Source organism: Peromyscus leucopus, chromosome 1 (assembly GCF_004664715.2).
Source record: "Peromyscus leucopus breed LL Stock chromosome 1, UCI_PerLeu_2.1, whole genome shotgun sequence".
NCBI lineage: Eukaryota > Metazoa > Chordata > Mammalia > Rodentia > Cricetidae > Peromyscus > Peromyscus leucopus.
The window spans coordinates 94,326,985-94,347,113 of record NC_051063.1 but is presented as its reverse complement, the minus strand read 5'-3'; the positions used below and the strand labels follow the sequence as shown (position 1 = coordinate 94,347,113).

The following is a 20,129-nucleotide window of genomic DNA, read 5'->3' as shown; positions in this document are numbered from 1 at the left end:
TTGCATGATGTATCTTCTTAGGAAATAAATAATAATAGCCGGGGGTCTGGAGAAATGGCTCACAGTTAAGAGCACTTGCTCTTGCAGAAGATCCAGGTTCTATCTCCGACACCCACTTGGTGGCTCACAACCACCCATAACTCCAGTTCCAGGGGATCCAGTGCCCTCTTCTGACTTCCTCAGGCACCAGGCACACAGGTGGTACACAGACATACATGGGAGCAAGACATTCATACACATAAAATAAATTAAATCAGAACAATAGCCATTAGAACCACGTATTGCTATTAAGTGAACTTAGAAGCATATGTTCTTGTCTCATTAACTGTGAAACTAGGGTTTAGTAAACTATTGTTAGGGTTTAGTAAACTAGTTTAATCCCTGTGCACTCATCAGATTGTGGACAACTTTAAAGTGAAAAGAAAAAGATACAGCACACCATTCACTAAAAAGAAAATAATTTGCTGGGTGTGATGGCACATGCCTTTAATCCCAGCACTCTGGAGGCAGAGGAAGGTCTCCATAGCAAATTCCAGGTCAGCCAGGGCTACATAGTGAGACTCTGTTTTTTGTTTTTGTTTTTAATTATTGGTTCATCTTTATCACATCTTTTAAAACTTGTTAGTGTGCTTTGTAATGTATATTAGCAGTCATGTATGTATCGTTTATAAATAAGTAGATTTTAAGCATCAGGCTATGAAGTAGAAAGAATAAAATCTGGTGCTTAAACGAGACAGCTCTGCAATGAATAAAGACACATAGTGGTAATAACTTAGAGAAAGAAAGGCAAGTCAAGGATGGGTCCCCAGTGTGAATTAAAGATGGGATGCTTGGTGATGTCAAGACTAGAAACACAGGCAGGCCATTAGGAGTTGAGCCTGGGACCCTCTGGTTGAGAAGCTCTCTACTATGATAGCACCTGCTGCTCTGGAGTATTCTGGGCCTATGATGGGATTCAAAAGCTATTAGCAGGCAGGAGGCTGTTAAAACCATGGGGATGGGCCTGGATTCTCCGAGTGAGCTGAGGGAGTGATCCAGGGAGCTGGCGTCCTGAGATTCTCCGGAGCAGAAGCAGCATAATGGAAAACCAGGCCATGGAAGCTGAGAAACCGGTCACCCAAGCCTGTGGAAAGTGTGCCTCACACAGCGTGGTTGTGCGAGGGCGGCAGGCACCGGGTGCTAACTTTGGGAGCTGTGTTCCAGGAAGGAAGGCGTGGTCAACAGACTCCAGTGCTTGAAAGAGGTGAGCAAGGGTGCACAGAAAGCTCCCGCTGGCCTTGGCAACTCGGAGGTCATTCCGGACTTTGAGGGGCGGGCATAGAAACCAGACCGCAGAAGGCTGGAGAGCAAGGGAGTGTGTGCGTGTGTGTATGTGTGTGTGTGTGTACGCGCACGCTTGTGTGTTGGGAGGGGCGGGAAGGTGATTCAAGGGACCCGGCTGACACCTGGAGAAAACCAATGCTTGATGATCGGTTTAGCTACCGAGAGTAAGTGTCCTGGTGGGAATCTCGTTTTGGGGAAAGTCCAGGTGGGGAGGGGAGGAGGTCGGCAAACACCTTGGAGCCGGGCGTTGCAGCTGGGCTGGTGGTAGCGAGGCTCAGAGCGGGTATCCCCGCTGGCATCTGACCCCGGACTGTGTCGCAGCCCCGCGGAGCCCGGGTGGAGCCGGGCTCGCTTCCGGCCGAGGACAGGGCGGCCACCGCTCCCGGGTGCTCAGGTTTCCTGCCGGCAGCACGGCCCAGCGCCTCGGGTAGCTGCGGGTCCTCCAGGTAGTGCGCGATCCCGCTGCGCTGTGCAGGCCGCTCGCGCTCCTCTCACCCGGCCACCCGGGCCCTGTCGCGCAGCGCTCAGCTCGATCCCCGCCAGCCGTGAGCTCCTGCCGGGCAGGCACGGGCTGCGAGCGCGGCCTGGTCGGGTCCAGCTCCGCGCGCCCGGCCCCACAGGCGTCAGTGCACTGCAGCCGCTGTCCTGTGCGCCCTGCCTGGCGCGGCACCTGCGCTCCAGCCCGGCGGCCAACCCCCATGGCCCTGCCCTCCGAACCCGGTGAGTGCGCACGATGCTGCGCCGCCGACCTTGGGCCGGCGTCCTGCGTCCAGTCCCTTGACAGCGAAGAGACTTGAACCTCCCGCAGTGCCCACCCCCAGAGCTTGTCCCCGGCCCGTGCTGCCTTTCCCTACCCAGCAGTGGCCTGGGCTCCACAGGCCTCTGGTGAGCCTGAAGCATCCAGTGTGCCTGGCGTAGACCAGGTTCACAAGATTTAAGGAAATTAAAGGACCCGGGACATCCTGGCTCCTGAGCTCCCGGACAAGTTTCTAGGCGCGTGCACGAGACCCGTGGGATGTGTTCGGCTGTGTGGACGTCTAGCAGGAGGCAGAGGGGTGGACGGGATAGTAGGATGATGAGTCGTTTGAGGCCCCTTTTCTCTGTCACTGGGCGAGGGAGGTGTACAGTCTTGTGCTTTAGTAGGTTGGTTCCGCCCTAGAACTTCCTGTGGCTGCTTTGCGAGCAGATTTACTAATGGCTGGTCTAGACTGGCAGAGGCCTGTGATGTAAGATTGAGAGGCCCTGGATAGGAGACTACTCCCAACTAGGTTGTCCCCAAACTGTATGTAGCTGGAAGCTTCTTGGTGAGAAATAAGTCAAGTTACTGAGTAAAAGCTGGCATCACTAGGTCCAGCATGGTCCTGAGCAGTTGTGGGCTAGGCTGGAACACTGTGAGAAGACATGCCTCCTTAGCTAGATTCAAAGAGTCAAGGATGAGATGTGGTGGAGCCTCTGAGCCAGGCAGAAGGAGCCTCTGCCTGCTCTGTTCCATCATTAGCTCCACCTCTGGTGAGCAACTTGGAGGGACCTGGCTTGCTCCGAAGAGGCTGTTCTCTCTAGGTGTTGGTGGGAGACTCTGATCTTTCAGGCCTATCCATCCTTAGCCTAGCCTCAGACCTGAAGCCCTGCATATAGGTTAACAGGCCTTCACCTACATCAAGAAGTTCTTTGAGATGAAATATTTCCTTTTCTTGCTTTTATTCTTGCTGGTCACTCTTCAGAGGGCCTCTAGATCAACCACAGATCTTGACAGTATCTTGGGCAAGTGAAATGTAGGCTTAGGATTAAGTAGGAATATACTTTTCTCTTCTAAAGCAGTTCAGTGGCCTGGTTCTGCTAGCAAGTATATTAATCTATTTCCTCCATGTGCTGACATGAACTCTTGTCTGTAGGACAAGAGACAACGGCTCTGTCTTTTAACACAGGGTGTGAGGAGCTGATGAGGGTATAGACTGATGACTGGAGTTCAGGAGGTACACAGTCACCAAGAGGTAGCAATGATAGAGGCCATGGCTTTCCCCCCAGATCTGACTTCACGTTTAAACATGCCTTCTGTCTTCCCATACCCAGGTAGGAACTTGGGAGAGTACCAGCTCCGCCATGGTGTTTGATAAATGTCAAATAAAAGGAGTCAGTGTCCGTGTGAAACTTCACATTCATTTCCCCTGCTGGACTCTCTTGTATCTGATATCATGATGATGAAGAAGATAATGATGCTGACAGATAATACCTACAAAACACATATGCTGAGCTAAGGATGAGTCTCAACACTTCTCATGTGCTGACTGATTAATCATGGCATCTCATGGCATTGCTATTTTTATTACTCTTCCATTGTAGGGAATAAAAAAGCCACAGAAATTTCATCATCTGCCCAAGGCCATATAAACAAGTGGTGGGACAGGATTCACTGCCGGGTAGTCTGACTCGAGTCCATATACTTAACCATACACACACAACTGACTCTTGAGATCACCATAGGGGGATTCTACCTCGGCTTAGACCATTCACACACTCATTGTCTTATGTGACCATCTATTCAATGTGTGTGTGTGTTTGTGTGTGAGTGCGCGAGCGCACATGCTGAGTGCCTTGGCACTGGGATATAATAGCAAATGAGACTGGTGATGTGTGTGGATGTGATATTTCACAGGTGCCCAACTCTTGTAACACGTCTCAGAAACAAGAAGGAAATTGGCTTCTCTAGGCAAGCCTGTGCCTTGCTTTTAGAGAGCAGAGTGCTGTGTTTCATGACGAGTTACAATTTGATTCCAGCCTTTGCTGTCCCCCATGTAGGGACAATTAAGTGACATAAATGAACACACCCTGGTCTCTGGAGAAGGAGATGCAGGTCTTGGGTCTTGTTATCTTAGGTCATCCTGACAGCCATTCAGGAGGGACTGAGAGGGAAGTGAGGAAGCTGGGGAGACGGCTCAGTGAATAAAGTGCTTGCTGCTCAAGCATGGGGACCTGAGTTCAGATCCCCAGAACCCACAGAAAAAGCTGGGCACATCAGTGCTCATCTGTAACCCTGTATGAGGGGACAAGACAGGCCGGTCCTGGGGCCTTCTGGCCAGACTAGCTCAACAGTGGCCAGCTCAGGAAAGAGACCTTGTCTCAGAAAGATAAGGTGAGGAGCAACTGGGGAAATTGACATTAACCTCTGGCATCCACATGTTCAGGTGAGTGCATCTGCACACACACACACACACACACACACACACACACACACACACACAAGCACAGAACTGAGGCTTTGAGCAAGGGATGAACACTTCTCAGTCAGTCCATTGAGGCATGTGGGCCACATGAAGCAGCAATATGCCAGTCTCAAGGTCAGCTGTGAGGTCTTGAGTATCACAGGTGCTCCTGAGATGGAGCTGTCCCCGTTCATTTAGCACTAAAGGCCCTTGGCCATCATTCTGCCCCCGTCATCGGAGCAGAGATGCCTCACTCCTCTGTCTAGACCTGGTGGAGCTGGCCACACAGCTTGGTCTCAGGATGGCAGCTTTCTCTAGATTGGAAACTGAAGACCAAGAGGAATGTGCTTTCTAGCTCTGATGCCATGGGATATTAATAGGTGTCCTTTCCCATGATGGGATGGCCATTGAAGTGTGTTCAGTAGCTCTCTTTACTGAAGGACTTCCCACTGATGTATCTGCTAGTAGAGATTGTGCGGGGCTGGACAGAGGTGGCACATGCCTTTAATCCCAGCACTTAGGAGGCAGAGGCAGGTAGATCTCTGAGTTCGAGACCAGCATGGTCTATGTAGTGAGTTCCAGGACAGTCAGGACTACATAGTGAGACCCTGTTTTGAAAATAACAACAACACCCAAACCAAACCAGAAACTGTGTGAGAATCCCTATAAAAGAAAGCAGTATTTTCAGATCCTCTTCCCTTTTGGGTTCTACAGACTGCACTTTGTTTAGACCAAGGCTGTCTAGAATCCCATTAAAGCTGGAGAGTAAAATTACCTGAGTGTGTTGGACTTAGAGCCATGGTCCAGGATGATCACTTTCCCCACATACCATTGCCTTCCAAAATGCCAGCCATGAGAATCATTTGTCCCATCTGTCACTTGACAGAGTGTGTGTGTGTGTGTGTGTGTGTGTGTGTGTGTCCAAAGGTCAGAGAGGGTGTCAGAGCTAGAGTTCTAAGTGGTTGCTTGATGTACCTGCTGGGATTGAACTCAAGTCCTGTGCAAGAGGCAGAAGCACTCTGAACCACTGAGCCATCTCTTTAGCCCCTCAACAGAACAACTTACGGGCTTGGCTTCCCCTTCCCCCATGCTATAATATGCACACTGAATTATTTAATGACCAAACACTGCTCCCCTTCAGGTTGTGGGTGGCCTGCTGACGGCACTGTTGATGAAACAGTTGTGTGGACAGGTGGATTGTAATCTCTGGGTTGCTGAAGGCCAGAAGCAGGTCGTGTGTCAGCACTGTAACCCTGCTCCAGGCTCACAGGAGTCACAGGGTAGGCACTGCAAGGCACAGCCTCTCCATTGGACATGAGGCGGTGACTCAGGTCCAAGACTGGGCCACAGCTAGCCTCCTGGTAAACAACTGACCTGCTCTTTCTGGGCTCCTCTCCCTAGGATTTCAACAGCACCGTGGAAATAGCCATCTTACTCAGGGGAATTTCCTAGACCCACACAGTTTGTCGAAGTCACCGGAAGGCTGTGTGTATCTCCAGAGCCTCTCCATTTTCTAAAGGGCTGAGGAAAGGGTATACACAGGGCTTGTGTACGCCCTTTATATCTTTATATGTCTGGGTTGTCCTCTGGGGGTCACTTACGAAGGGACAGTTAAAGAATCCAGCCTGCACTTTGGGACACTACTGTGAGTAGTGGTAAGAAGAGGAGGGCCGCGGTGAACCTGGTCGGGCCAGGTTTGGGGTGTTTTTGTTTTTTCTGTGAGCATGGTGTGTGCACATGCATGTGCAGAAGTCGGGGGAGAGAGAGGGGAGGGAGGGGGAGGGGAAAGAGAGAGAGAGAGAGAGAGAGAGAGAGAGAGAGAAAGAGAAAGGGAGAGAGAGAGAGGGGAGACTGTGTTGAAGGGAGTCTGGCAGCGCTTGTCAGGCTGTCCGGTCACTGGGAAGTGTGGCTTCTTTTAGGGAAGAGAGGGAGGTAGAGGGAGGGTAGGTAGGCTTTTCATCTCTGCTGCCTGCCCCCCAGCTGCCTGCTTCTGTGTGGAGGCCACTCCTTATTCTGGGCTCTGTTCTTTCCTGGTCAAGGAGGAAGCAGTTCATAGTCCTTTCCTCTTTTTTGAGGGGGAGGGGAAGGAGGAGGTAGTGTTGGGCTCTGGGTTTCCTGTCCACTTGTGGGGTGCCTTCAGGAGGGCTGTTTTGCATGATGGGGCTGCTGGGAGCAGGTAGAGCAGTCCCTCTGTAGGTGAACCTCCTCGATGAAGTGAGCCCTCTGTCCCATCAAGCCTAAAGTGGGGTTCATACAGGAAGCAGCCAAGGTGATGGTCTCACCAGTCCCCACCCAGCTTTCATTGGAGCCTGGGCGTCAGAGGGAGGGCAGCTTATCTTGTGTGGCTGCCCCGGAGGGCAGCGGCGCTGGCTGCTTTCATTTCTTCTGGTGAAGACTGGGAGCAGGGCCAGGACGTGGTGTTCAGGATCCTACATCCATTTTGCCTTGGATAACCGGCATTACCTGAGGCCTTTAAGGCTTTTGGAAATTTTCCACTTGCGTTTCGTATTCGCAGGAGAATTTCCAGCCCAGACTTTCCCTGCTCACAGATATGCAAAGCAGAGACCTCCCACCCCAGCCACAGCAGGGAGGACCCAGCTAGCTGCTCCAGCCCTGACTCAGCTCCAGGCAGCACAGGCGGCACGTCGCCTGTGTGGCATCCTCAGAATCATTGATGGAGACGCCAGGCTCAGGTCTGTGACATGGGTTCTGCACTGAGGTTCTGGCAGGAGGAGGGAACAGGTCTGCTGGCGTAAGGCAGGATTTTGGTGGCATTGGGCCACCTTTCCGGAGGGGCCACAGTGCCGTGGGAAGTTGCTGTTTGTTGAAACTGGTAATGTTTTAGTGCTTTCCAACTCCTGGGTGACGGCTCACGCTCATTAGAGGGTGCTGTGTGTGTGTAGCAATAAGATAAGCGAGATCGTTAGCTGACGGATGCTGGTGTATTCACAGTTAAGCCTTACCAGCCTGCTGGCTTCAGTTGGTGAATGGTCGAGAGCCAGGCATGATGGGGCAGCTGGAACTGAGCTCTACTTGGCATCTGCAGAGTGGGCTTTCCTTGGCAAGACTGGCCTGGCAGGTGCTAGGAGTTTGAGAGGGGGAGGGATGGCAGGGTATCAGTCTAGGATGGCCAGAAGCAGCAGATGTGCTCCGGGGGTCAGGGCCCACTGAAGTCCATTTGCAAGACTGGGACCAAAGTCCTCACTGGTTGTGTGGGACACTCGTCACAATCCTTTAGCTGCTTCCTGCAAGTTCTGAAAAGAAAAGGATCTTGGTGGGAGGGGGCAGGAGGGAAGAGATAATGTGTGTGGGGAAATGACTAAATACATCACACATATGAAAATGATATAATGAAATCTGTGATTTCATACAATGAATTTACACTAATAAAGACGTAAGAGAGAAAAGGAAAGGGTCCTAACGGGGAAGCACTGTTCCATGATCCCGGAGTCTCGTGTGTGCCTGGTGGACCTGGGGAATGCAGCGTCTCCTCCATTATTGCTCCCAGGCCCCGCCTAGCCAGGAGGTGTATCTTCTCTTGGGGCCCAGTTTGGGGAAGGCAGGTTCAGGCTGAGGAAAAAGGGGTAGAACAAGTGTAAGGAAGATGCATGAAGAGTGTTTGGTTGACTTAGGAAACAGTGCTTCAGGGGTGGAGATGGCGGGCTGTGGCATAAGAAGACACAGAGGCATGGGGCTGTCCCAAATGCCCCTTCCTGAGGAGATCCAGAGTGGTGTGTCAGGCTCAGGTTACGTGCATCTGCTAGGTGGAAGGGTGGTTGTACACAGGATAGGAACTAGGCAGGGAGGGTCTCTGTGGTACAAACCCCTCTGGGCCGGTACCTTTCTGTGTGGGTCAGGCGGGAGAGGGCCCAACGGTCACACCTTGGAGGAAGAAGTTTGACTTACTGTCCTCTTATGGAGTCTTAAAACCATCCATTTTCTTTCTGTTATCTTAGTATCTTAAAAATGAAAGTAGTTAGGTGTTTGTGCACACTTTTAAACCAGCGCTCAGGAGGCAAAGGCAAGAATATCTGTGAGTTGAAGATCTGTCTCGTCTACACAGCAAGTTCCAGGCCAGCCAAGGCTACGTAGCGGGCTCAAAAAACAAAATGAAAATAAGAAATGAAATTATAGTCGCATTGACTATTAAAATGAGATATCCCAGCTGGGTATAGCAGCCTATACATTATAATCCCAGAACTCAGGAAGCTGAGGCAGGAGGATTGCTGCAAATTTAAGGCCAGCTTGGACTAGAGTGAATATCAGGTGAGTTTGTGCTATACAGCAAGATTCTATCTTAAACAAGAATAAAAACAAAGCAACTCAAACCAGAACAGCTGTCCCCTGCCATCCTGATGTTTTGAGTGTGTAACAGTCCCCTGCCATCCTGTTGTTTTGAGTGTGTAACAGTCCCCTGCCATCCTGATGTTTTGAGTGTGTAACAGTCCCATGCCATCTTGATGTTTTGAGTGTGTAACACTCCCATGCCATCTTGTTGTTTTGAGTGTGTAACACTCCCATGCCATCAGGTTGTTTTGAGTGTGTAACACTCCCATGGCATCTGGTCATTTTGAGTGTGTAACACTCCCATGACCCTCATCATAAGGGAATACATTTTTGTGTCATTGTAATCAAAGCACAGCACAGTTTTGTATATTAATTCCTTATTTACTATTATTTCATAGGATTTTAAAGATGTGGCTGCTCCTGTTTCCTAGTTCAGATTATTTTCTTGGTGATTTCAGGAAGGTTCACTTCTCCAGCAGTATTGTGTCTGCTGCCCTTTGTCTGGGTCTCTCTGCGTCTACGTCTGAGATGTGACGTGAGGTTTGGGGTACTGCTCTTGACCAATGGACTAGGAGTTGGGGGCCAGGCTCACATTGTTCCCACTTGCCTTCCAAGCCTGGCTCTTGGTGCTGCCCGAGCACCCTCCCAGTCACCTTGTCTTCAGCCTCTGCTCTCACAGCCCCCAGCCCCCACACAGCCAGCTCTGTTCCTCTTCCTCCCTGCAGGGGACAGGCTTCTGCTTGTTCTGGGCTGGTGTGCACTCCCTGGCTCCTCCCTGGACCCTCATGGTTGGATGCTGAGGTCCCCCTCCTCACCCTTCCCCTCTCATCTTCCTCAGACTGAGAGGCCCAGGAAAGGCACATTCCTGGGGTGTGGGGGAGGGAGGGATTTGGTTTCAGAATCAAGACCACAGACATGGCTCTGACTGCCCATTACCAAACCGTTTTCTTCCTTCCTGTGTGTGTCATGAATTAGCCCCAAATGCGACAGAGAAGACCCGTGCACTGAACCTCCAACATAGGAAACCTCTCCACTACCTAGAATTGCGCCACTTACAGTAAGAGGGCCCTAGAGACCATTTACACCGTCCCTTAATCTCACAGATGAGAAAAATTTGAGACCTAAGAGTGACTGACCCAAAATGGCCTAATGAGCCCCTGTAATTGCTTCCTGTCCTTGATGGAGAGCAGCAAGGCCTCATCCAGCCTGGCCAACAAAACCGCCTGAAACAGCCTTAAAGAAACTGGTAATGGGTGGTTGGGGACAACCCGCCCCCCACCCCCCACATCTTACAAAGCTCCCGGGAGTGGGGGAGACATCCGGACTCAACAGACAAGGTGAATGCAGTCAGTGAATATGCTCAGGACAGTGAGGGAGAAGGGGGAAGAGAGGGAGGGGTGGGAGGAACAACATGTAAAGAGGATGAGGAAAGCTTCTTTTAGGAAGTGAATTTTCAGCTGCGTAAAGGATGTTACTTTTCAAAGCCTTGATGTATTTGTTGTGTCCCGTTAGATAGTTCTGGAAGGTTGGGGGGAATTTGGGATTTTGGTCTCAGAGTCCTTCTTTTCAGGCCTTATTTCTTGCATGAAGAGTACTCCTGGATATCTCCAGGCTCTATGGATGCTCACGGTTAGCCCTGAGCTTGGGCCTTCCCTCTGGGGGAGCAGGTGTGAACTGGAGTGGTGCTGTGGTGGTGGTGGCCCCTGGCAGACTGAAGAAGGGTTCTTCCGAGCCCTCTCTTGACCCCCTCAGTTTTGGAAGTGAAGTTAGGAGGGTGGGGCTGCCCATTCCCACAGGTTGGAGAAACAGAGGAGCCTAGATGATTAGTCCGTTCTTTGATTTCTGACATTTGCTGCTTATGAAATGTGAGCCGCCCTGGGTGCTTCACACCCACTTACTTATGAAACTAATTTTGCAATCTGGTCTGCTGGGCTGGCTCTGGGAACCCATCTCCATATCCACAGCTGACTCAAGGACCAGGCCTGGGGTCAGTGGCCTTCTGTTCTCCACTCGGGGACTCGGGACATCCACAAAGCCAGGAAGGCTCACACTTGTTCTTTCTTTGTCAGCCGAGATGCCTCGCCAGTTCCCCAAGTTGAACATGTCCGATTTGGACGAGCAAGTCCGGCTGTTGGCGGAGAAGGTGTTTGCTAAGGTGCTCCGAGAAGAGGACAGCAAAGATGTTATGTCCCTGTTCACTGTCCCTGAGGACTGTCCCATCGGGCAGAAGGAAGCCAAGGAGAGGGAGCTCCAGAAGGAGCTGGCAGAGCAGAAGTCTGTGGAGACGGCAAAAAGGTTTGTTCCCAGGGCCCAGCTTTCATGTGCGTAGAGTTGTGTGACCTGATTTGGGACATCTGAGGGAGATGACATGTCCCCGGGTCTCTGGTGCTTTCTTAACCAAGGCCACTTAACTCTCTTAACTCACAGCTATTTATTGAAGGATGCCTTGCTGCCTCTGCCTGCTTGAAAAGATCAAAAGCCACTGTTCTGCTGATGGTGCATGTTCATGTGCATGCAAGTACATGTGTGGGGGGTACACAGGCATGTGTGGGCACCTACATGTGGAGGTCAGAGGTCAGCCTCAGGTACTGTTCCTCAGAAACTGTCTACCTTGTTTTGTATTGGAAGATTTATTTTATTTTTAATTTTAAATTATGTGTAGGCATGTGTGTCTATGTGTGGGTATATGCATGTTTGAGTGTGCCTGTCTGATCCCCTGGAACTATAGGTGGTTGTGAGCTGCCTAAAGTGGCCTTTGGCCCTCTGGAAGAGCAGTATGAACTTTTAACTGCTGAGCTATCTCTTCAGCCCCTAACATCTATTCGTGTGTGTGTGTGTGTGTGTGTGTGTGTGTGTGTGTGTGTGTGTAGCCCTCGGAATGAGCAGTGCAAGATTTTAACTGCTGGAACATCCCTCCGACCTCCACCTTGTTTTTTGGGGTCTCTCACTGAGACTGGCTGACCCGTGAACTGACTCCAAGAACCTGCCTGTGCCTGCCTCCCGTGTGCTGGGATTATAAACATATAACACCAGGCCCAGCTGTTTATGTGGATCCTGGGGACAGAGCTCAGGACTTCATGATGGTGCCATGGGCACTTTACCATCTGAGCCACCTCCCAGGCTCCCCTGCTGCTGCCATGGTAACAGATTAGAGGTGGAAGCACACACCATCTTCACATAGCATTCCCCTCTTTGGGAATTTAGGTAAGACACTAGTTTTACTTGTTTTCCTTTTCTGTTAACATGCTTCACTGTTTGCCAAGCATGCACTGGGACTGCAGGTGTCCCAATGTGCACTATAGATAAAGCTTCTGCCCCGTGGAGCTTACACTGGGCGGGGACAAGAATTAAGTAACTGTATAAATTAGTACAAGAATGACAAGTTGTGATAAGGCCTGGACTGGTCTGAGTCTAACCAGAAAACAGAAACCACCCAAATACCGGAAATAGAATTACAGTACGAGGACTTGGTTACATGGCTCACGAAGATCTGAGAATACAAACAGGGGAGAGATTTGCCCGGGGTGACATGCCGTAGAGGGCAGTCACCACCTCTAGGTGAGACCCCCCCAATAGAAAGATGTGCTGTGGCTGCATCTGGGGCTGGCGTCACCTGGGGAAGCTGGACTAGGCAGCAGCTGAGAGCCGTCTCCAGGGCTGAGAGGAAGGCCGGGATTCTGTGCCCAGCTTTACCCTTCCTGGACCTTCTGTGTTCTCACAGTCTCTGCCGTTGGTCGAATCTAGTTCAGAAGCCTCATGGCACCCTGGGAAAGAGAGGAGAGGTGTAGACGAGATTGGAGACAAACGGGCCTAAGAGTGGTATGAGTGCTATGATGTAGATGAATAAGGAAGTGCGTGTACGTGTGTGTGCACGTTTGTGTGTGTGTGTGTGTGTGTGTGTGTGTGTGTGTGTGTGGTGGGGATAGGGCGCAAATGAGAATGAAAGTGCACTATTGGAAGATGTGGTAGTCGAGGGTGGTTTTAGTTGACATTTCAAGTCTAGCTGTGGTTTGGCATGTGGCAGTCTGACAGGCAGACAAGTTAACCAGAGCCATGGGCCCTCACACCTCCCAGGAAGCCCATTCAATCAGCGGGCGCGGCCCTCTGCCTGTGGCTGGAGATGAGCAGGGACCCATCAGGCTAGCCTGTACTCCTAGTAAACAGTATGGGTCTCAGGTAAGAGCAATGGGGGAAGTTCTCACTTTCTTATTTTCCTAGGCAAGGAGAATTATAGAGGAACAAGGCATCCAGGAGTCTCTAGCGGGGCTGTTAGCCGGGTCCCTGTCTGCCCTGCACCCTGCAGACGTCAGCAGCTAAGAATGCCTTGGACCTTAGAACCTCACTGAACACTGCTCAGGGACAGACCCCACAAGGTCCTCATTTTACTTTTTCAACTTTTTTTTTAAGGCAAGGTCTCATGTAGCCCAGGCTGGCTGTGAACTCTTGATCCTCCTGCCCCTACCTCCTAAGTTCTGATGTTACAGGCATGAGCCACCACGCCTGGTTTATATGGTATGGGGGGAGGAACCCGGGGTCTTATGCATGTGAGGCAAGTCTTCTACCAGCTGAGACTGAACCGTATCCCTAACACAGAGGTCCTCCCCTTTGAAAACAAGCCCCAGTTCCTCTTTTTTCTTGGCAGGATAGGATTTTGGCATTTCCTTGGAAGAATGAAGTTGATATTTTTATAGAGAAGCAGAGGCAGAGCTTGGCCATCTGTAAGATCGGTCTCTTTCCTCAGATGTGCCTTGAGTCCTTGAAGGAAGGGGTCATCGCTAGCCACCGAATGCCATCCTTGTGTTGGGAGGTAGCTGGCCTCAGACCTACTGCCATATTCATCCCTGCAAAGGAAAAAGAGTCAGACTGTGGCGTCCCTTGTCCACACTGCCCCGGCACCACAAGGACTGGCCTCGGGGTGAATGCTCGGCAGGGCCTTCTGTGCGCTGTGAATAGGGCATTCTGGGCTTTCCCAATGAAAGCAGGAGTCCCTGGCATTTGGAATTACCAAGAATAATAAGTGTCTGAGGCAAGTTTCCATAGACATCTTCAGAGGGAGCCTGTACTTTCCCATCAGAGCCCAGGCCCAGAGCAAAATGGAAGCTTTGTTACTCTTGATCCAAATGGCTCTCTGTGGTCTCCGGAGAGTTGGCCGCAAACTCTCCAGAAATGTATTCTGTCTTTTCCTGCTAGGTGGAAGTTTTCTGGCTTGTCTCCATCTGATTCCCTGACTTGGGAACTGTATCTGCCTCTCACTTCCCAGGGTCCAGTCTAGGTCTTAGCCAGGTTGGAGACCAGTAGGTGTCAGCAAAGAAGAGGTGTCCTGCCTCCCCATTGCCACCATGCATGTGAGAGCTGGGTTCTGCCACTCACTAGCATGCTCTGTGACTCGGGGCAAAATAAGAAACCTCTCTGGGCCTGAGGTTCTTCCCCATCTAAGGGAGGGGGGTGATAATGGACAGTCTTTATGGGGCATTTTGAAGAATGATGGAATTAGCATATGTAAAGGGCTTAGGCTTCCTGCTCCTGAGACGGGTGACAATAACACCCACTGCTGCGGGATGCCGGGATGCCGACAGTGAGTCCAGTCCTCACACTTTTCTATCCCACCCTTCCTTCTCATATTAAACCTGGAGTGGGTACTCTTGGTGTCAACATGGCTGCCTAGGCAAGTAGAGCCCTTGGAAGTTGAATCGACTTGCACAAGGACACAGTAGTGATGGGACACGTCCTGTGATCTCACACTGTGGCCAGGACACTGTCCTGCCCTCTGAAGTGCCCCTGATGCTGCTCCCCGGGATGTAGCTGCTGCTCCTGAGTGACATGTAGCGGAAATCCAGCCAGAGCTTCATTTCTGAAAGATACCTGGACCCTTGACTGTTTGTCAGATGTCCCAGGGACCCCCGGGGCTGAGTACACTCACGTGAGGTTTGTCTCTTTACTTCACTGCTCACTGGAGGAGCCTCTGTGTAGTCATTCAGATACCAGCATCTCCAGGGATGGTACCGTCCCAGCTCCTCGTCCCGATATTCTGAGCTAAGTGGTGACAAGGAGCCTTGGGGCCAGACACAGGCCTGACGGCAGCAGCAGGTCTCCAGATCCCCAGTCTGTGAGTCTGTATTTCTAACTGAGACACAATATGGGTCTTCTAGCTTGGGACACACCCCTCCCCGTACTCCGTCTGCTCCGAATGCCGTGGTGCTTGCAGAAGGCTCTTCTTATGGCACCATATTTTCTTCTCTTATTTAGACAAAACAAAACACCTACAACTCTCTTTAAATCTAATATAGAGGCACAAGCCAGAAGCTGAGCTGTGAGCAGGAAAGATGAGCACCTGTCCCTTGGTACCCTGCCGTGTAGGATTGCCAGCTCTCGGAACAGGGCAGGCCTTAAACACAGCCGGGTGGAGCTGGGGGCCAACTCAAGCCTGCTGGTTTTGTAGGTCAGGCCCAGATCTGTAAGACCACTCCTCGAGGGCTGCCTGCCTCTGACAATAACTAGGTTTCTGCTAGGCAGGTGGATGAGGGTCTGAAGGACGGAGGGCGGGCTGCCTTTGAAAGTAAAGTCTGGAGGCGAGCCCAGACTGGGGGGCCCTGGAGTTGCCGGAGGGTCTTGTGTCCCTGTGAGGCTTCCATGTGTTTTTTAGCATGTAGAAGGCACAGCTTTCAGAAAACATTAGAAAAACCAGAATTGTTAAACATGCAGGCTTTTTTTCTTCAAGGAAAGGCATGACTGATGCCTGTTCAACGGAAGGATAGGGCGGATGTTGTCTAACAACCTGGTGATCTTTTGCGATTCTATGGAGCCAGCCTTCCTGAATCCCCGAAATCCTGAGCCTTGTTTAGGCCCTAATCCTGAGCTTTGTCTCTCAGTAAATAGAACCCATCCTTATGAAAGAGGCCCCAGGTCCCCGGCATTCTCAATTAATTGAACCCATCTTTAAACCCTTCGTCCCTAGGCCCAGATGCCTGAGCACTTTCTCAGTCAGTAAAACTCATTCTTATGCCAAAGGTCACAGGTGCCTTGCTACAAAGATGTACTTTCCAAGGAAGTTTCGATGTAGCCACTCCTGAAGCTTTGTTGTGGTAATTGTCATAAGGAGACATTCCCCCCAATCTTACTGGGTTTAAATGTGTCAAAACAAACAAATAAATAAATAAACTGCTTGGTCTGACTCTAGATGTTTTTGATCCAGCCCTGGCTAAGGTGCTGACCGGAGTTTCAATCTTAACTCCCCTGACCCCAACACCAGCAGAGTTCCTGCCCTACTAATGTGTGTGCTGGAACTCAGCCAACCTTGAGAACAGCATGGAGAATGTTCTGAGCAACCCGTGTGCGCACTAGAGTGCCTGCATCTCTCCTGCTTCTTTCTGCCTTTCCCTCTTTTTCTTTTACAGCTGTTCTGAGATCATTCATGTGCCATGAGGTCCACATGCCTACCGTGTTTAGTGTAGTTCACCGGGTTTTAGTGTATTGACTCACATGGCACCAGTGTCGCGATCAGTTTGAGAACATATTATTATTTAAATTTTTAATTTAATTAATTAACTTTGTTTATTTGAGACAGGGCTTTGCTCTGTATCCCTGGCAGGTCTGGTACTCATTATGCAGCCCAGGCTAACTTCAAACTCCCGACAATCCTTCTAGAATTACAGGTGCACACTGCAAAGCCTAGCTTTAATTATGTGTTTGTGTGTGTGTACATATATACATAAACAATATAATGAATATATATGATTGAAAGAGAGAGGAATGTCTTGCTATGAGACCGATCCTGGCCTTGGGCCCATGGTCCACCTGTCTCAGTCTTTTAAGTATGGGGATTACAGATATGTACCACCATGTCCAGGCCTTGAACTTTGTGATCATTCCCAGAAGAAACCCAATACCCTTGACCTGTCACCTCTTAGATATCCTACCTCTGATCTTGTCTCCTTATTTTAGAACATGTTCTGATAAGTATATCTATCTTGCTTTTCATACTATGGTAGATTTGAACAAGAAAACTAGCCAGGTGGATCTCTGTGAGTTCAAGGCCAACCTGGTCTACAGAGCGAGTTCTAGGACAGGCACCAAAACTACACAGAGAAATCCTGTCTCGAAAAACCAAAAAAAAAAAAAAAAAAAAAAAAAAAAAAAAAAAAAAAAAAAAAAGAAAAGAAAAGAAAAGAAAAAAAAGAAAAAAGAAAAAGAAAATTAGGAATGTATTTTTTTGTGGCCTGAGCCTGTTTCTTGGTTTGTAACAAGAATATGATCAAAGGACCTGCTTCAGGAGAATTAACCAAATAAATGGACTGACACCCATGATAGGCGAGCATGGTGCTGGGAGCATCTCCTTGCATTTGTTCTTGTTTGTTTCATAGTCAGCAGGGAGAGAGGAGACAACAATTACAAAGAGTAAATACAAGCGTTGGAGGCCTAGAAGTCCAGGGACACAGCGTCTCTGAGATCGTGACTGGATAACGTGAGGATGGCCTGAGTCAGCCGGGGAGAATTTCAAATAATGTCCTGAGTGCTCTGACCAAGAGCTCAGGATTTAGGGATTTCATTGAGGAATGCCTTGGACAATTATTTTTAAAGAGTCAGGATATAAAGGGGGCAGACTTAGGGGAAGCATTTGGCTATTTAGAACAGCTGCCTCCCTGAGAATGTTTTGAGTAAAATCGATAAATGGGTATTTGTTATGAATTGAGCAGAGTATAGCTGAAGAGCCATTAAATTATCTTGTTTTATGAATCTTACTAAGCCAGAGTGCATAACTCTTTTTTTTTTTAGATTCATAGTTATTGACAAAGCTTTATTTGAAACATCCGATTCATCTGCTTTTACAGTGAAGAATAGAGATTGTAACATTAACTATAAAAGGGGCTGGGGAGATGGCGCCATTTTAAAGCGCCTGTTGTACAAGCGTGAGGTCCTGAGTTTGACCCTCAGCACCAACATAAAGAAAGTGGGCATGATTGTATGCCCCTACAATTGCACCTCTGCACGGGTGGAGGCAGGAGGATGCCTGGCTTTGCTGGCCAGCCAGGCTAGCTGAATTGGTAGCTGCAGGTTCAGTGAGAGACCCTGTCTCAAAAGCTTAGGTGGAGAACCATTAAGGAAGACAACTGATGTTGACCTCTGGCCTCCACATACATACACACAAACATGTGCATACCTACCTCACACATGTACATACACACGAGCATGCATGTACATACTTACAAAGTAAATAAATTGCAGTAAGGACTGTGCTTTTCTCTGACCACTGGGGTCTTTTAGGAAGAAAGACAGCTGGGCAGGGCTGGGGAAAGTGTGCTGAGGCCAGGGGAAGGATGTGGAGGCAAATGGGCTCTGTCCTTGGTCAGGCTGGGAAAGGATGGGAAAAGAAGCCTTCCGGTGATCAAGAGGAACCTAAGACAAATAAGGAAGGCGGGCTTGGAGTCTCTGCAGCTCATGGGCTTCTGGATGTGGAGGAGTTGAACCCTCCTAGTCAGGCTGCTGGTCACCTGGCCATGTCCACAGAATGAGCGGCCTCCACCCCTGCTGCCTACACATTGTCTGTAGGCACCTCTCAGGGCAGTTAGCATGCAGAGTGCCCCATCGCCAGCTGTTTCCATGTCCTCCCCACATAGGCTGGGATCTCTGGTGTCCAGTGGACAGCGTGTGCCAGCTCTTCAGCTGCTCCTCTCCTTACACAGGGGTCTCATTTCCATGTGGAGCAGTTCAGGTAACCACGATAAGCCAGCAGAGCAGCCGAGTCTGTGGAAGTGCGGAGACCTGGCCCACTCCCTGGCGAGCACAGCGTGCTATTAGCCATTCTTTGCTGGTTGCTGCCTCCAGTGTTAGCCTTGCTTTTCATCTGGAGGTGGAGGGACCACTGAGATGAACCCCCAAAACCTGCCATTCTGAAAAGCACCCTCCCCGTCCCTGTTGCTCCATTGTCCCCATGCCCAGTCTGGATTAGGTGTCTCCTCTGGGATCCCAAAATACCCCATGACATGACCACATTGCATGTTAAACATCTGTCCAACTTTCCGGCCCATCTCTGTGATCCTAGTGAGCCTGTGGAATCTGGGGTTATATTTGATGTACCTGACATTACCCAGGACCTGGACCTCAGAGGTTTATAAAGTGGGGTCACCAGTGGCCCTTTGCTTCACTGTGCATTTCTGAGAGCTTGATGAGAGCCTAGTATTGGCTCTTCTGCTTCCCTAGCTGGCCTTGGACAGACGCACAAGAACAGAGGCTTCAGGAGGCTCTGAGAAGACCCTCCATGCTAACTTCTGGACTTGGGTTTAGTATGTGAATCAGATATTATGGGAAGGCTTTGAGGGAATGGGCCGAGTAGGAGTGGGAACATGATGAACGTCAGGGATAGTCAAGGAAGGGCTGTAGTACGCGTAGGTGGGGACACTGGACTGGTACCGGGAGAGAACACACCAGCTTACCTTATTGTAAGAAGCTCCCTGTGGCCCGTGAAGATGAAGCTGCTTCCAAGCCCAGGCCTCAGGCTCGGTATGGAATTGGTGCTTTCACAGTGGCAAACCCTGCCAGCACCTTGGCAAGCAGGCGATTTCTGCCAGGTGGTTGGAGGAAGGAAGGAGCAGGCCAGCTGTGCCAGAGTGAGCTGGCTAATCCTGGTGCCCTAGAGGCTAGCACAAGGTGTGACAGGTGGGCTGTGGACAGATGGTTGAGTCCCTGGTAACGAAGTGTTTTATATTAGTGGCAACAGGTCACACTTTGTTCGACTCCATGAGTGTTTGCACTGGCCTGGCCAGAGACAGGTGTTTGGTAAATGTTTACTGAATGATGCTTCACTCAGGAGTGTAGGGCTGGGTGCATAAGTCTGTCAGGTCTTCCAGCCAGAGGCCTCCTGGTTCTCTAAGTCTGCTGAAGCTTTTGGTACTTTTGGGTGACTTTTTTATTATTGTGACACATGCAGGGCTCATACAGCTTGTGAGGGAAAGAGTGTGTGTATGGCACATGTGCACACACCCACATATACACACGTCTGCATACTACTATACTAGTCTATGGTCTACTGTAGGCAGAACTAATCAATCCATTGATTAATCTTGTGTGTGTGTGTGTGTGCGCGCGCGCGCGTGTGCGTTCACACACATGTAGAGGCCAGAGGTCTTTGCCAGATGTCTTCCTCTGTGGCACTCCGTCTTATTTCTTTTAGACACTGTCTCTTACTGACCCTAAACGTAGTCGTTCCATCTTGACTCACCAGCTGGCCTGCAAACCCTCAGAATTCTCCTGTTTCTGCCTCCCAAGGCTGGGACAGGCATGCGTCACCAACTCCCAGATTGTATGAGGGTTCTGGGATCTGAA

At 50.1% G+C, this 20,129-nt stretch overlaps 1 protein-coding gene across 7 annotated transcripts in view; it reads left to right on the top strand.

Moving 5' to 3' along the window:
• The first annotated feature begins 1,088 nt into the window (after positions 1-1,088).
• Positions 1,089-20,129, top strand: part of Ampd3 (adenosine monophosphate deaminase 3) — a 46,365-nt gene continuing 27,324 nt past the window's right edge. The window contains exons 1-2 of one of the 7 annotated variants that reach the window (XM_028875831.2): positions 1,089-1,243; positions 10,880-11,105. In XM_028875831.2, the coding sequence (XP_028731664.1) occupies positions 10,885-11,105 (221 nt within the window). In that variant the 5' untranslated portion in view covers positions 1,089-1,243; positions 10,880-10,884. Of the gene's footprint in view, positions 1,244-1,274; positions 1,488-1,922; positions 2,044-5,895; positions 6,169-6,552; positions 7,217-10,211; positions 10,798-10,879; positions 11,106-20,129 lie in introns of those variants that run through there. The other 6 variants (XM_037211533.1, XM_028875828.2, XM_028875829.2 and 3 more) reach the window with 6 other exon arrangements.